This window comes from Lissotriton vulgaris, unplaced genomic scaffold (assembly GCF_964263255.1).
Source record: "Lissotriton vulgaris unplaced genomic scaffold, aLisVul1.2 SCAFFOLD_1876, whole genome shotgun sequence".
Taxonomy (NCBI): domain Eukaryota; kingdom Metazoa; phylum Chordata; class Amphibia; order Caudata; family Salamandridae; genus Lissotriton; species Lissotriton vulgaris.
In genome coordinates, this window is record NW_028245941.1 from 253,494 (window position 1) to 271,569 (window position 18,076).

Sequence of the window (18,076 nt, forward strand, 5' to 3'; positions counted from 1 at the left end):
TGAAACCGCTCTTCCAGTCCCCAGTGGCGACTGAAACCATGTGTTACTTTGTCCCACTCAGAGCAGACAGCAAGTGTTGCAGTCCCTGGGGGACACTCCAACTTACATCCCTAGATATCACTGGTACCATATACTAGGGACTTGCAAGTAAATTAGGCTATGACAGTTGGGTACACGTCAATCAATCATATTACATTGTAAGGGTCGAAGCACATGTAGTGACCCCTTATTATCCGGCTGAAGGTATTTCAAAGTCATTTCACCAGTGCTTAGTAGTCAAAATGGGGGTGGCGGGAGGGGAACTGGGGAAGCTGCAAAAAGCCTGTTTCCTTGCAGTCAGCACTTCAGGAATGTAGCAAACAGCAAGGACCTGCCTCTGGCTAATCTCACACACCTCAGTCCAAATTAAGCACAAGTGTATTGTCCTATAAGGTCAGTTTTTAGGTCTCGCCTAGGCAGCGAGCATGCGCTGTGTAGGAGATTACCTTTAGAAATTGGTCTGCTCCTTTTCAAGCACACTCGCGCTTGTGCTGGCATCCACCTTGCAAGAGCGAGCAGCGGTGCGCGTGCTACTTGAAAACATATGGCCTGTGCGCAGCTGCTCGCTGTCATGGATGCCAGCACAAGCGCAAGTGCAAACATTAACATGCCAGTGTGTTTATACCGATGCTTGCAATATCAAAAGTGGCCACATGATGGCATCAGAATATCATACATTTACGAAGCTGAAAATGACCGATCCCGACATAATTGATAGAGGCTAGCAGATTTCTTTCCGCAATATAACGGGCCTTGAACTTAGTAGTATTGTTTGGTGCTTTTGAGCCCATACTTACGCATGCATCTATACTGCCCTTGTTTTAAAAAATAAAAAAAAAAGGTTCCTCGAGACTGTTGGCGACAATACTTGCAACGGTGGATGAATGCATGTGTTTATTTCCATTGACTAATTTTTGGCACCATTTGTTCTCGTGCCTTCCCTGGACTCACAGTAGGAAACCACACATTGTCAATGGTCATTGCAATGATAATGATGCCCTGTCATTATGTTATGTTATATGGTATAATTTTGTTAAGCGCACAGCTTCCCCAGCGAAGAGGCGTCCCGGCGCTGTTAGTCTAATTGTACAGATTAAACAGAAGCTGGCCAAAGAAATCCCAGTCCCTAAGACAATGGAAAGAGGAAGGTCTTAATGGCTTTCCGGAAGGTTAATGTGTCCTCTATGCCACGGATAGAGACTGGCAGGGAGTTCCTCAACTTAGCTGCCAGGAGCCAAAATGAACGGCCCCTGGCACGGCACAGTTTAATCCTAGGTAGGATTACCAGATGTTGTCCCAATGAGCGCAAGCTACGTTGGGGAATGTACGAGGTTAGAAGAGGCCGCAACAGCTTAGGACTTTTACATTTCAAGATTTTAAACGCCATACAGAGTGCTTTAAACTGGATCCCTGCGCCAATCGGAAGCCAGTGTAAGCCTCTGATTGTGGCTCTAGCAGAGCATCTACGGGGAAGTCCGACCAGTGCTCTAGCTGCCGAGTTTTGGACTCGTTGGAGTCGCAGGATCTCGGCTTTGTTTGCGCCCAGGAGCAGCACACTCGCATAGTCCAGGCGCGATAAAATCGTAGCCTGGACAATAAGCTGCCGAACTGGCGCATTGAAGAACTTCAGGATGGGGTGGAGACCTCTCAACAGGCCCACGCAGGTCGCAGCCACCTTCTTCGTGTGGGTCTGAAAATTGAGACCCGCATCCATCCACACTCCCAAGTTCTTAACCACTGGTTTTGGTGTTGGCATGGTACCCAGCGAGGCCAGCCACCAGTGCTCATTCCAGAGGGAGGTGTTTTTCCCTACCAGCATCACTTCCGTTTTGCTAGCATTCAGTTGCAAACAACTGTCAGCCATCCACTGAGCAACTGCTGCCATCCCATCTCTGAACCTAGTGGCTGATATAGAAGGCCCTTTAGCTAAGGTGATGACCAGCTGAGTATCGTCAGCATACGATACCAGCGTTAGGCCCCAGTCTTTTGCCACTACCGCAAGAGGTTGCACGTAAAGATTGAACAAAGACGGGCTCAACGCAGAGCCCTGCAGAACCCCCTGGCCGTTGGATTGGGCTTGAGATAGGAACGGCGGTGCCGACACCCGGAAGGATCTGTCCATAAGGAATGCTCGAAACCATTCCAAGGCCTGGCCCGTGATCCCTATTGCCTCCAAGCGATACAACAAGATGTCATGGGACACCGTATCAAAGGCAGCGCTAAGATCTAATAGAATAAGCGCTGCACTCTGACCGGCGTCAAGAATCGTTCGGAAATGCTCAGTGGTGGCTAGTAGGGCGAACTCGGTACTGTGCCCGGTCTAAAACCGTTTGAGACGGATCCAGGATATCATTGAGGCTCATGTACTGAGATAGCACCTTGTTCACATGTGCCTCTGCAAGCTTAGCTGCCCACGGAAGTAAAGAAATCGGCCTGAAACTGTCTGGTATAGATGGATCCAGTGAGGGCTTCTTAATGATAGCGGAAACCCAGGCCTGTTTCCAGGCCATAGGGACTCTGGCCGTGGCAAAGGATAGGTTGAGTATATGGCCTAATGGCTGCTGAAAAAACGCCAGTGACTTCATGAATTGCACCGGCCTCATGGGGTCTGACGGAGATCCCGATTTGACCTTCCTACAGAGTTCAGCAAGTTCTTCACAGGAGATCTCTGGTATAACTGTCAAAGTAGAGACCCCATCTCTAACACTGACAGGACTCGGAACTGAGGAGTGTTGCGTAAATGTTTTGTAGATTTTTTGCACTTTATTCACAAAAAAAGAAGCAAGTTCTTCACATTGCTGTGCCGATTTTATATAAGATCCAGAGGCTCTGTTACTCTTCAGCTCCTGGACAATCTTAAAAATACATTTCGTAGGGTTGGGGCTAGTCTTAATTTCTTCGGCATAAAACTTAGCACGTGTAGAACAGATCATTTTATGATAGTGTTTTAGTTTAGCCAAATAAGTAACTTTGTCGCCATCCTTATAATTTCTTCTCCATGTCCGTTCGGCTCTTTTGCAGTCCTTTCTCAGGGCTCCCAGAGCCTCACTGTACTATGGATTGGAGACAGACCCACGCCCCCTAACCCATTTAGCTGGGATAAAGGCATCAAGTCCCCCCCAATCCAGTCACAGAAGGAGGTGTATGCCACCTCAGGATCAACCAAGTCCCCCAAGGGAAACTCTCCCAGGAAGGCATGAAAATCCTTTAGTTTAAGTTTGTGCCAAGGCCTCTTGAGAACCAAACTGGTCCTGTCAATCCTAAAAGGTTCAGCTATCTTCAGGCTGGCTTTAATCAGGTAAGGATCTGTCCATCCCTTAGGCACAGGCTGGGCTATATGTACTACTGGGATGTTAGGAAAAAATAGGGTCCAATATATGTCCTGCTAAGTGGGTGGCATCATGTACTAATAGATCAAGCTGAAAGGCTGCTAAATCTGCCAGCAAATTACAAATAGCCGGATCCAGTGTCTGATCAAAATGGAGATTCAGGTCTCCCAAAATAGAAAAGTTAGCGGATCTCACCACTGATGAGCTAACCAACTCTAACAGAGCTTCACTAAACTTGGACGCAGGGCCCGGAGGTCGGTAGATATAGAGCCCAGAAAATGTAAAATGCGGGCTTATTTCAAGCCTGAAACGGGCACATTCACTACCACATAAGTTCTCTGCCATAAAGGAGCAAGGATACTGCGCTTTATGTATAACTGCTATACCACCTCCCCTAGAGTTAAGAGTCTTAATCAAATACCCTTCCGGAAGAGACAGACCCAGTATCCCTAGCATATCATCTCGCAACCAGGTTTCACAGATGAAAAAGACATCTGGAGACTCATCACTTATTAGCGTATGAACTTCCATATGATGTTTAGCGAGTGATCGCACGTTTAGTTGGAAAACTGTACATGGCGTTTGTTTCCCTGAGACTATAGTCTGGTGCACCCGAGAGGGTGCACATGTCGAGAAAGCACAAGACTGGCAATTCAGTTTTTTCTCGCCTAGCTGGAACGACGGCTCCCTGCAGACCACGTCAGTCAGGTTTAATTTCATAAGTTCCTCTCTGTCGTACTTACAGGAGGCAGACCGACCCCGACCAGGGATACAGGCGAGAGGCGATGGACTGGCGAGGACGGGCGCAGACTGGCTTGCCTTTGGCGCGCCCGCTCCGCCGTCGGGGCCAAATACACATTTTATAGTCTAGTATATTATCACAATTTCTGTATATTTCAGAGCAAGTTCGGATAGGAGTCATCATAATGAGCCTTTCACTGCCTAATACACCTCTTACAGAGCCCGATTATTATTAGAAAAAACAATTGACTCCTTTTGGTTTTCCATTACGCTCAGAGTAAATTTTCAGATTTTTGGAATGCAGGAGGTATTCCAGGCTTACACCTGGGAATCTGTGGTCGCTGCTGCCGTTTCCAACACAGTGCACCATCTACATAGAATTATGCAAAAGGGTCCCTACTGGTGCAAACATGAGTTACGAAACAACTTTGCAAATCAGAACAATGTAGCATGAAACTCAACAAATGAATTCTGCATGATATTCCAATAAAGAGGAACTGAACCCATCGCATCAGGGCAGGATTGTAAGGGTCTCCTGTCCCTTTTCTAGTCAAATGTTTCCAGTATCTAAGAGACAGCCATCAAGATTGCCTAGTCAGACAAGCATTGGCATAGCCAATAGGTCTCGCCTTTGGGACCTTATAAGTAATGAGGGAGATGTGTTTGACTGAGCTAGACGGAAACTGGGGCTCACAGTGGAGGGGGTGAGGATTCCTCAGCACTCCCTCCACCCCTCCAATCAAGCAAATCTACTTGAGTACTGAGGCACTCAGGATGGAACCTGCAGGCTACCATGGCCTCCAGGGTACGAGTCAAGTCTTGTAGAGTCATGCAACGTGTCCCTGATGGGATACTTTCAGTTACTTTGAACAATGAAGTGTGCACACATACACACGGACAGGACACCTCCCTCGCCAGCAGCACATATGAAAAGCACCACATCCCAAGAACGATAAGAGCTGTCACCACCACCAGTCATGGTAGCTGGACAAAAGGAAGCCACTTCCACCACAGAGAGATGACATTATTATTATTCATATTTTTTACGTTTAATATAGCACAAACTAGAGCCGAGACATCGGGTATCAGAGCGCTTTACATGAGCACCAGTTGGGTAACAGACAGACACATTAATTTTTGTTAGGCACGGGGAGATTAAATTGATCTGCCCAGAATCACAGGATGTTCAGCGTCATCGCTGAGACTGGAACCCGGGACCCCGGCTTTGAGGTCGACCGCTCTAGCCGTTAGGCTACATCTTCTCCCCATTACTAGTGCAGAAGGGTCATAGGTGACAAGCAAGCCCCCCCCCCCCCCCCCTCCCACCACCAGAGAGATAGGTCATGGTTATTTGCCTGTTTATTTATAATCACAATCTACAAAGCAATGTAACATGGCTTATGATTATAGCAGATTTCAGCTGTGAAGGTATCACTATACTCTTAATCTGGTAAATATCACTGGGAAACGAGAAACTGGTTGCTGTGCTCAGAGAGCAAAACAGCCCTACTGCTGAAAGAGAAGCACACAGAGATAAACGTAATCACAGATGGGATTAAGGAGTGAGGACTCCTGCTTTCACGCAGCAACCAAGTCCAGCTGCTTCCTGAATATTTTCTAGCCCCGTGTAATCCCTCGACTGAAGGTGTCCAAACTGAGGCTTACTCACCACCCTGGGAACGCTCATGTGTCGGGTAAAGAAATCAAACCAGGCAACAACAAATGTGGTGGGACACAAGAAAGACTGAAATTGGAGAAGACTGGTCAGGGCATTGGATCAATCCTCAAGCTGTTCAGGAATCTATGTAACCCACAAGCAAAGGTGCAAACCACGGCGGCATGCGATGCTCCATGTGTGCGTCTGCACGAAGCCAGGGCAAGACCTTAGTTATGGCGACTGCAGGAACCAGCCTGGCAGTGGCCCCTTTCCTGAGCTCACAGAGGTGCAAGCTGCAGGGGGACTTCTGCAAAGTGCAGAACGAGCTCCCCACTCTCAAAGGCTTTTAGCGTGAGGCTAAAACACAGCAAATGGAAGAGCCCACTCGAATGTTTCAATTTCCCAGATGAGGACCTTTTAAGACATCAAAGGATATTATTCTGTTTGTGAGAGGGTAGAGGAGCACGGTTGCATCTTCACAGAGTGCACATAAATGAAACAACCCAAGTTCGTTTTTTTTCCAAACTTGTCTTCATAAGCATTTGTCATGCAGAATACAAGAAACCTAAAAACAACTGAACACTGCAGCATTATCTGAGATACACACATATGAAAAACCACATAGTCCGTGAGATGCTCCGATCAGCCCTCACCTGGCGGAGACATTCTCCCACATATAACCTGGAGCAGAGTGGCCACCTCTACCATAGTAACGAAGGTACTGTTTAAGTTTAAATCTTCCACTCTCTGGCAGCTGCCCACTAGCAGCTGACTCATATCCATCAGCGACTGCACATGTTGGAATGGCTTCACCCACCAGATAGGGAGAAGCAAGGCATACAGCGCTTTATGTAACAAACAAGTTACTTACCTTCTGTAACGATTTTTCTGGTGGATACAGTACCTGCCTGTGGATTCCTCACCTTTTAAATTACCCCTTGCACAGCATTCCACAGAAACTTTTTGATAGCTCTCCCATGTTGACGGCAATGTCACAATGAAAAGGCTCCGCTCGCGTCTCCGCGTGCTGTCATTGGAGCCGTAAGATGACCTCGTCGGTATGCGGACATCAGTTCCACCCATTTTTTCTGTGCCTTCGAGGCGCACGGGTAAACCGACAACATTTCACAAGTATATACAGTACACAACATTTCCTCAAGTATACACTGTATACTACTTAAAGGAGAAAAGAAACTGGATATTCTAAGAAATAGACATTTCCTACTAACAAACATCACATTTTTTTGAATAACAATGAAACCTGAATTTTGCACCAAAAATCTTCTCGGTATAAGTAAGCAGGCAACGGGGAGGCGGGTGGGTCAGTCAGGAATCCACTGGCAGATACTGTATCCACAAGAAAAAGCGTTACCGAAGGTAAGTAACTTGTTCTTCTGATGGATACATCTGGCCGCAGATTCCTCACCTTTTGAATTGAATCCGCAAGCAGTCCCGCTCCCGGAGGAGGGTTCCTGCCTACCCATACCAAATGAGGATGGAATGAGTTGGAATACCTTCAGGTGGCTCCTTCTTGGCCAAGGAGTAGCAGATCTTGATGCAGAGGATGATCCACCTGGACAGCGTTCTCTTGTGGACAGCCTTGCCCTTCATGCTCTTCATAACCAATGGCGAGTTGGCTGCCCAGCCTGAAGTCCTTTGACCTATCCAGGTAGAAGCTGACCCCCCCTTAGGCTCTCATCCTCCTTACAAGGGTGAGGGGGAGGATAGAAAGTGGGTAAAGTGATCGATTATCCTAAGTGAAAGGGAGAGACCACCTTAGGCAGGAAAGCAGCTCTGGTCCTAAGAATCATCTTATCCGCTGAATAGAGGTAAAAGGAGGCTTAGAACTAAGAGCCTGTAGCTTACTAACCCTCCTGGCAGAAGTAATTGTAATCAGAAAGATTGTCTTGAATGGCAGAAGTTTCAGTGGACTACTATGCAGAGAAAGCAGAACTAAATTTAAATCTCACTGAGGCATGATAAATGGAGTGGGAGGAAACCGGTTAGTGAGACCCTAAATGAATTTCATGACTAGAGGAGACGCCCCTTGTGATTGGCCAAGTAATGCAGACTGAGACTGTCCGCAGCAACATTCAGCACCCTGGCCAGATAATTTACAATTACACAAATCTGAAGATCCCGAACCCAGGACCAGAGTTGTAGAGCCTCACTGCAATGGCGATACAACCCTACTCCTCCCGGTTTGCTGATGTACTACATTGCGGTAGTGTTGTCTGTCAGGACCTGAACTGACTGACCGCAAAGGGAAGGAAGGCCTTGAGAGCCAAACGTATCGCCAACAATTGCAGAAGATTGATATGAAGCAATCTTTTCTCTGTAACCAAAGGCCCTTGACCTCCAGATCCCCCAGATGAGCTCCGCACCCTAGAGCGGAGGCATCCGCTATCACTGTGGCCACCAGTGAAAGAGGTTGAAACGCCTTCCCTTGAGACAGTTTGCCTGGAACACTCCACAAGAACAGCTTCTCTGCAGTGTCTCTGGAGATTCTGACCACCTCCCTGAGACCTCAGTTGTGTTGAAACCACTGCCTGCGGAGGCACCACTGGAGTGCCCTCATGTGCCAGCGTGCATGGTTGACCAACAGTATGCAGGAAGCGAACAGACCGAGCAGGGGTAGGACCTATAGGACTGGAACGGCCGCTCGATCTTGAAACATTGGAATCACCCCCTGTATGTCTAGAATTCTCTCAGGAGGCGGGAAAACACAACTCACAGTTGTGTCCAGTACCACCCTTATGAACAGGTTGCGCTGAGAGGGCACCAGGTGAGATTTGGGTACATTTATCGAAAAACCCAAGTCGAACAACAGCTCAGTCGTCACTTGCAGCGCCATCTCTGGTGACTTTGCTTTGAGCAGCCAGTCGTCCAGATAGGGGAAAACACAAATCCCTGACCTCCTGAAATGTGCCACTACCATTGCTGTCATCTTTGTGAAGACCCATGGTGCGGATGTAAGATCGAACGGAAGGACCGCAAACTGCTAGTGTTGGGACCCCACCGTAAAACGGAGATACTTTTGATGCGACTTCAGGATGGGAATATGAAATAACGCATCTTGCAAATTGATCAACACCATCTAGTCTACCTGCTGCAGCACCAGAAGAAGCTGACCTAGGGACAACTTGAATTCCTCCTGTTTGAGATAAAAATTAAAGACCCTGAGGTCTAAGATGGGTCTCAATCGCCCATTTTTTCGGGGGGGGGAAGAAGGGGGAACTCCCGGAAAGGAAGGGGGTAACCATTTTCTCCGAGATTCAAAACGCAGAGATCTGATGTAACAGATTTCCAATTTGTTAGAAAATGGAACATCTGATATCCCACGGGTCCAACATGCTCTAAGATGGGGAAGCTAGAGCTTCTTCCCTGTGGAGCCAGTTGGGGGAACAGGAGAGGAGGAGGAGGAGGAGACTTGTTGGTAAGCAGATCCACGCAGAGGGCCTCTACCCTTCCCTCTATATGTCCTATACAGTGGGTTTGCCTGTTGCTGCTGCTGCAGTCAGGCCCAAAATGGAGCAGCATTTCCAAAGCCCTGAAATCTTCTGTATCCAAAACCCCTAGGCTGAGATTGCAGACCTAGAGATATAGCGGTAGCTCTACTGTCTTTAAAGCGCTTTAGTGCTGAGTCCGCCATGGTCCCAAAAAGTCTAGAGCCATCAAAAGGAAGATCTAAAAGTGTGGCCTGAACATCTGGAGAGAAACTCGGCCCTCTCAGCCAGGCATGCCTCCTAGTTACCACTGAGGAACCGATCACCCTAGCAACAAATTTAGCCATGTCAAGCCCCGAATGAATACCTTGACAGGCCGCAGATTGAGTGTCCAACAGCACCTCTGCAAAGTGGCCCTGGACATCCTCTGTGAGTTTAGGCATCACTTCCTTAGCCGAGTCAGTCAACGAAGGTATGTAGCGTCCTGGTAGGCACATTGCATTAAAGCCATACTGGATGATAAAAATACCTTTTTTTGCAGGCTGCTCCAATTCTTTTGAGTCCCTATCCCCAGGAGTGGATGGAAAGGAACCTGAAGATTGCTTCGAAAAACATGAAGTCTGAACTACCAAGCTCTCGAGTGAAGGGTGAGTCGCTAAAAAGGCTGGATCCTCAGGCGCAACCTTGTACCACCTTGCCACCGATCTGGACACAGCTGGAGCAGACATAGGCTTTTGCCACACTTCCAGAATGGGTTCCGTCAAGGCCTCACTGAACAGAAGCAAGGGCACTGTCACCGATGATGGAGGGCAAAGAGCCTCCCTCTGAATGTTCGATTTGACCTCTGCAGTGGACAACTTCAAATCCATAAGGTCAGTAGCCTTCCTGATGACCGAGTGATAGGAAGAAACTTCCTGAGAAGGAAGAGCCTTAGGAGAAGAAAGTTCCCACTCTGGCGACGTATCCAACCCACTACCTTCCGGAAGCCTTTCAAATTAATGCGTGGGATCTACTATCTCCCCTTCCTCCACCTCTTACTGTCGCTCCTGGGATTCTTCCTCTTCCAGAAGACTTTGAGCCTCTCTTTTTGACCTTATCTTCGGTATCGGCATGGGTGGGTGGAGCCAGACATGGCGCCAGTGACTTCGAACCGGCATCGATGGAGACAGATGGTGGGCAGAATAATCCATCCTTCCCTCCTGGGATAAAATCAGCGACGAGAACCTCGGCGTCAGGAGAGGCCAATTGGGGGTCATCAGCATGAACGGCATAAAAGGTGCCTGAGCAAATGTTGGGGTAAGCCCATGTTGAAGGAAAGCGGACCCACTGGGCAAACAGGCGCACCGGAAGGGTTAGTCGCCCTGCTAAACATGCCATACATCGCATTTGAAAAATGTGAAGAATCCTTTCCTGGAGCCGGAAAAGGTCGGTACGGATCCGGTTCTGCCTGCCCAGGAACAACCCGAAGTTGTAAGGCTGGATCTGGCTGCAGACAAAGTGATTGGAGGCAAAGGCGTTGCTTCCCTGGGCGTCGGAGATCCCCTCGGAGTTGGAGAATGAGCTGGGGTCACCTGCAGTGAAGGGGAAAGAGATCTCATTCTTCCTCTGACGCAGTAAATCTGAAGACCCTGACTTCAGCGACTTGTCCTTGGAAGAGTGACGTCTGGAGCCATGACGCCGCTTCTTCTTGTGCTTCCTCGACGACTTTGAGGTGTGCATGGTCGGTGACTTGGACCTCGACTTTGACCTTTCCCAACCCCTCTTCTGCTTCTTTGCCATGGCCATAAACAGTTTTGCTTCCCTCTCCTTGAGGACCTTCGGGTTCATACGGCGACATGAAGAGCATCCCTCAACGTCGTGGTCAGATGACAGGCACCAAAGACAATCATCGTGGGGGTCTGTGATTCCCTACAAGATTTAAATCCTGGCTTTTTCTGGGCAGCCATCCCACTGCTACAATTACAGACAACTGTAACAGTGTAAAACTACAAAAAAATGTAGAGCCCAGAAAAACCGTTATGCATCGATGGAGCGGAAAAATGGGAACCGACGTCCGCACGCAGACTATGTCTTCTTATGGCTCTGATGACGTCAAGTGGAGTCGTGGGTGGAGCCATTCCATTGTGACGTCCTTGTTGACGAGGGAGAGCTCTGAAAACGTTTCTGTGGAATGATGCGCAAGGGGTAGTTCAAAAGGTGAGGAATCCATAGGCAGATGTATCCATCAGAAACCAGTTTTACGGAGTGAACGGAATACAGAAACCCACGTTACGGCCAGTAGCCCATACGAGCAGGCTGCGGGCGGTCTGGCTCAGAGGAGAATAGAAGAATTCCTTCTTCCAATTTGTAAAAAGTAACGCGACCCAGCCGTTACCAAAGTCTAACTGCAGTATATTTTTATACGCATACCGGATACACATTTTAAGGTACTTGTGGAAGACAGATGATCCCAATAGTACCGCGAAAAATATCAATCTGCTGATTCACAAGATAATGTATTTGTGGGATACTACTATTTTTAAATCCTGAAGAAGGTTTTTGGCTTTGAATACTTACATGCCTTAACCGAAACGCGTCGATGCAACTGTTTGGGGTGGAGAATCACGAAGATGTTGAGGAACAATACTCCAAAAATTGCGAAATCAAATCTATAATTTGGAGTAGGAATTATCATTCAACTCATACTAGTGGTTTCTTTCCCTCTTTTTAACTGGAATTATTTTCCTAATGTGTTGTCCCATACTTTGTATTATGAATTTTGGAATTGTTATAATGTATTGTTTTTAAATTCTCTGTTTTTTTAATCTACCAAAATAAAATGTACATTTTTGTATGACTGTTTCATGTTGATCATTAGCTGCTCCTAGTTTATATGAGTGCATGTTTTGTTATGTATGTTAGTGCTAAAACTGTGGTTTTCTTATGAGTTCACCCAAAGGGGAAAACTTTATTGACAGTCTAACTTGACTCTGCTCCTCTTACCTATTGACACTAAGGACACCAGAAGGCTACTGAGTTCTGTGAACAAACAACCCAAGTAAGTTCACTGGCTGGTGAAGTGTTGAAAAGAGGCATTGTGCTCTGTTCCAGTGCTAAGAGCTCCTGACTAGAGCAAGGAGTTCAGTGTCAACACAGATGCTGCAGTGTGGCGTAAGTGCAGTTCTGTTACAGCTGAAAGAGGCGGGCTAGATATATCCATAGTGCTCATCAGTAGAAGTCAACAATCCAGCTAGTGTATGAAATTAACTGCTGCAGTAGACAATCCATCTTCATATGCCTTGCTTAGACAAAGCTCTGCCTTTGTTAGCTTTAGGAAAAGATACAAAAACTTGGGCTGACTGACTTTTATTTATGAGTTAAGTTTCAGGCATCTCTTGGCACAAAAAAACATGTAACCAGCAAAACAGCAGAAAGAAGAGACAGGTAGCCTAAGTAGCTGATTTAAGGGGAACCTTGGAGATACTTTCATTACAAAAGCTTATGTTTGATTAATTTATGGAGAACGCCTGCATTTCAATTTTTCCTACTGGCAGAGGCATTGACACGTAGGAAGGTTGTTGTCCATGAAAGACGATGAATAGACGTCCTCTGAAAAGGTTTGAAAAGGAGCTTCATTAAGGCTGATTGAACATGAAGGTTTTAAGATAGACTTGACATTTGAAACCAGTGTCCATTCCATTAATGAATTGCTTCATTAGCCTAGAGAGAACAAAGGTGTTTGATTGGTTCTTTTCGGGTGATAAGAAATAGCAATTAGGTGAACTCTGATGGATGAGTATTTTAGCCCTGTCTTGGCTCCTTGGAGTTGGTTAGGCAGAAGCTGGTGTGAGGAGGAAAGAATCTCTGCCCCTTTAAAGCTTGCCCACACTATGAAACGTGCCCATTTCAAAATGCAGGCTGCCGTTCAGGATGGAGATCTGGGCGCCTGCACAATCTGTCTGCAAACTTCTTGGAGGTCTAAGCAACAGAAATCTAAAGGCCCGATTTGTAGTGGACAGACGTAACAGATATCCCATCAGCCTTATTACAAGTGCATTAAATTCTATGGCATTTGCATTAAGGAGTACGTGAGATCCATCACATTCGTGACGGAGTACCTGTCGGCCAACTCGAATCAGGTCCCACGACCTGAGCAGCAGGTCCCTCAATTGTCAGGACTATGGGTTATGTTACAACACTCACATCATCGAGAGACAGCCGAGGAGAATGTAGATAAAACTAAATTGGGATTCATATGGACATTTTCAAGTGCTCCGAACACCAGTGTTGTCGGACCTAAGCTGGTGCAACCAAAATTGCTAAACTCCGCTCTTTCTTCATTTTACACAGTGGCATAGAAATTAGGGTTTCAGAGAAAAGGCATAGAGAAACTCTCAGAACTAGTTGACGCTATGTACACATCAACTCCTAGCCTCACTACGGGCAGTAAATCAAGCATTTGAATCCATGAAAGATACAAGTACTGGAGAATGGGCAGGTCCTTCTAAAAGAAGAGTAAAGGCAGTTTATCGGTTATAACAGAAGAAACAACCAATAAAATGCCTCTCACTCTGTGTACCTTTGCTATTATAATAGGATTGTCACAGTACGCCACCGAACCACAATTAACACTAACAGGAGTTGCATTTTGTCAATATACTGCATGCACAGTGCTTCGGGGTCACTCACCTGCTGACAGCGCTTGATTTTGATCTGGATAATCGGCCAAAACCGCGTCAAGTTTTCCAATAAGACTACACGGCTAGCAGTAGCAGGAATGTTCACCTATTGAAAAAAACAAGGCCAAGTCAGAAACACCAAAGGGGAACGAAAGTATGGATCAGGGCTGGGTGGACCTGTACAGCATTATCAGTGGCAAATGCTATGTTCAGACTCCGGCTCTCAGGCCAGGCTCTAAACATTGGATTTGAGAACACTAGGGCTGTGTTGAGTTCAACGATACTTCAGTCAATCGGAGTTGAGGGGTGTATGGACTGAAATCAGAATAGTAACAAACTGCGTCTCAGCCATTCTCTGCAGATTTAGCATGTTTAGTTTATAAGCACCAGTCTCCTTACGAGACTTCGATCCATTCCCACATACTCACTGTGTTGAGCTCAGTGGTGATGCTTGAGGGGGTCTCTCCTCCAACAACGACCACCCGGGCCGGCATGTAGCTGGAATCTTCGCCAGCGACTAGAAGGATGAGCTGCCTGTGGGATTGGAGAGATAAGAGACAGCAGTCAGTAATGGCAGTACACAATCTTAATTTCTCTTCGTTCAAATAGCTGCACATAGGTTAGAGAAAAAGGATCCCAGCTACTGAGCAGGGTTTCTATTGTATTGTAGGGTACTCAAAATTGTAACCAGAATTAAATACTCAAAAGGCGGCCAAAATTGATTATCTATAGGTTTCCACAAAGCCTCAAAAAGAAATTCAGCCTAGATGGAGAGGCCCCTGCAAGAGAGCAATGAGATGCTGTACACGGAAGAGGGAAACAACTTTAGTATTATTAAACTGGGTACCAGTGACCTCTTTTTTATTATGATTAAAGATGGCTGGAATGAGATGAAGAGTCAAAGGCAGGAGGAATGACAGAAGGAAGAGAAGGGGCTTTGTGAGCCAGGGAAGCAAGGGAAGGATTAAAAGAGATGACAAATCAGGAAGAGGTGTTAGTACTGGTCAGGGCCTGGGTCAAGAAATTCCTCGCTCACTGCTCTGCCTGACAACTACCCATCTCTCACTACATGAAGAGGAAATATTGGACATCCTGCGCTGTGAACTCCGTCAGCCTGGAGTTTCGATATTTGGCTGCTTCAGGAAATGCAACTCAGCATCTTGAAGGCCACACAACCATAAGTTTCCCTCTGCACCAGTTCTTGAAGTGTAACCATTTCCAATGACTGCTTTCTTGGCTATTTGTTCAATTGACAGAGATCTAGGATGAGACGCCACACTTCTGAAAGATCTGGAGTAGAATTCCTTATTTTGCTGGGCCTGGGCGACAGGTTCTCAATAATTATTTTCCATAATAGTAAGGACTTCAGACTGCAGTAGATGTCGTTGTTGGTGCGTCCCCTTTGGTGGGCAGTGCGGCGGCTGCTGGACATTTTCCCCCATGAGGGCAAAACGGACCATTCTCAGTGCTCATCTGACAAATGTTACGGGAACCCCAAGACGTAGTTTGGAAACTCTCCCACCAAGAGGGACACATTGTGGTTCTTGACAATTAGTTGTGCTATGATGTCAACAACAGCACACATCCTGCTTTTTGGACTGTGAACTGCCTTTCTCTTGTCCCTGCTATTTGTATTAGGATTATTAAGTCGTTTCGGCTGGAAAATAAGATTGAAGTCTATTGTAAATGGTTGTTGCTGCTGCTGACAACATCTGTAATAACCTCCTCAAAAGGGGATATTTTAAGACACTCACAAAGCGAGCTGCCTCAGTATCTCTCATTTTTTTTAACCTCCAAATAGGTCATTTGTAGAGGTTGAAGCCACTGTAGAAACCCTCTTACCAAAGCCTCCATCTTCCCATGCTCACCATCAGAAGTGGCACTGGGGATGTTGGTTTGCAGGACCTTGGCAGTGCAGCTTGGGCAGCCTTTTGACTGTAGTCATCCTTACACCAAGGTGTTTTGAAGAGCATAGCATTTTGTTTTTATCCAGATTTCAGGGACAGAAGCTGGATCTTGCTTGATTTGGTACTGCCAAATTTCAGTCGATAACTATATGTATTTCACTATGTTTCTTCACAGCTCTTTGAAATTACACAGTAAACTCAGTGGAAGCTCTTTCCACCAAGGAGCGAAACTCGCTATAACATTTCAAGGTGAATCTGGGAAAGGTGGAGATGGATCTCCTTTTACAGGAACAACAGTCATCCCACTTCCACACCCTGTCCTTCCTCTTCCTCCTCACAATAATTCGCATCACCATGGAATTCCGTCCACTCGTGGTCACGAGTTGGAGGTGAATCTGTTTTTTAAAATGTTCCGGCGGATGTGGTGGTTGCTGTGGTTCATTCTGATGAAACCTAGCGTAATCATTTTTTATCATGCGATGAAGTCATGCGATGAAGATCAGAGATTAAGCCGATCGTTTACTTTAACACTGGGGTACCTTGATGAAGGCTCCAGAGAGCAGAACTCATATGATGATCAGAATGTGGATTACGTATATCCCCAGTGTGGATGTTACTTATCCTCAAGATAAGAATGGTAGGTTTGGGCTTCAGTCTCTGGATCGACAGTCCAAACACCATCATGACCTCTCTTGACATCATGATCCTGACATTTTACTCATAGCCTTGTTGGTCGTCTGGCTGTGCCAAGCTGTACCTTCAGAACCATCGTCAGTCTCTTATAACGTTAGAAGGGAGAAGAGATGACCTGAAGTGGTACCTGAAGGAAGTAGCTTAGCTGGCACTCCCTTTTCTGAAATTACAGTCAAAGTAAATTCCTTTTTCTGATGAGTGTTGTCAAGGATTTTTTTGTAGTTCTTTGCATCAGGTGTTAAAGATGATGAAATCACCAACGGTGCAGACGTGGACGTCATCAGTAGAGGGGTGGTCATTGATGTGATGTTCCACGTTCATGGATAAGCCCTCACTGGTGGAGACGTGCTCAATGGTGGCACTAACTTAGATGGCAGAGAGGTAATCGACAGCAGAGTGGATGGCGGTTCAACAAGTTGGCACTTCACACAAGACCATGCCTCAAATTGTGGTTTTACTGGCCTGCTCAGCATCGCCAGACATTGTTATGGCCCTAAGTGACCACTACGCGGAGGTAGAGGCAATGTCATCAGCTAACGCCTCAGCTTTAAGAACCATACCTTGATCTATGTGACATTTTTGAGGCTTTTAAGCTGAAGGATGGGCCTCATCCTCAGAAGGCAGGTCACCAGCCCTGACTTTCTCTAGGAGCCACCTCAAAAGACGGCCTCCTCTATCATTCAAGTATTTTTGCAGAAAACGTTGTGGCAGGGTTGCAGTCTTTGTACTTAAGCCCATAGAAGCAGTAAATGCACGTCTGACAAGGATCCCCACATCCAGTCGCTTTTTATCATAGCAGTTGCTGGGCCTGAAAAGGACTTTTTGGGGGGACTCTGCCTTTCCGAAGCAATCAAGGTCACTGGCATCAAAGTCAAAAGTTGGTCCCCTTCAGAAAAGGGCCAGTAGAGATTAAAACAAAATGAGAAATCAGAAAATGACGTTTTAGAAGTCTCCATTCCACAGGAAATGCCGCAGGAATATCCGAGGTCGCCTCTGGGGTAAGTGAGGTTCAGAGTGCTGAAACAAACTGGTTGTAGTCTAGGTCTTTCTCTTCAATACAGTCTGATTACTAAATTGACAATGTTTACAAGCCTCTGGAGCCTCAGAGACAGATACTGCTCGGTGGAGCTCCCAGCGTGATGATAGGGAACGATTCAAGTATGTGAAGCTATGGAAACCCCAATACTGTAGAATAAGCACTTTCTACATTTTTTATCTTTAATCTCATGAAGCCTCCTTCTACTTTTGAAGAATACTGATTTCTTATCATTTAATTAATATTTCTGCAAAATGAATTTTCTGTTCCTGCACCAGGCGAGCGTTGAATTCGCGTTTCTACCATGCTTTAGAGAGAAGAGGGAGATCAAGGAGCTGGAAGGGACAGCAACAAAGGAGCCCGCATGTTTTTGGGAGGTGTAGACATGAGGATGAGAGCAAGTGTGATTCATGAATATGTGCACAAGAGCAGTGGTGTTGCCGAGGGAGTCAGGATGACTGGGTAGTGGTAATGAGAAGTGGAAGTGAAATCCGGGTAAGGAGAGTGACAAAGGGGAGAAGTTTAAGAAGGCAGGAGGGTGGGTGAATAAATTAAGATGACCTTGTACCA

At 46.4% G+C, this 18,076-nt stretch overlaps 1 protein-coding gene across 2 annotated transcripts in view; it reads right to left on the minus strand.

Moving 5' to 3' along the window:
- The window catches only part of LOC147666222 (cullin-9-like), a 326,973-nt gene that overhangs the window by 122,235 nt on the left and 186,662 nt on the right, over positions 1-18,076 (minus strand). For both annotated transcript variants that reach the window (XM_086949198.1, XM_086949199.1), the window contains exons 17-18: positions 14,299-14,404; positions 13,881-13,976 (exon numbers count right to left, since the gene is read on the minus strand). In XM_086949198.1, the coding sequence (XP_086805324.1) occupies positions 13,881-13,976; positions 14,299-14,404 (202 nt within the window). The remainder of the gene's footprint in view (positions 1-13,880; positions 13,977-14,298; positions 14,405-18,076) is intronic.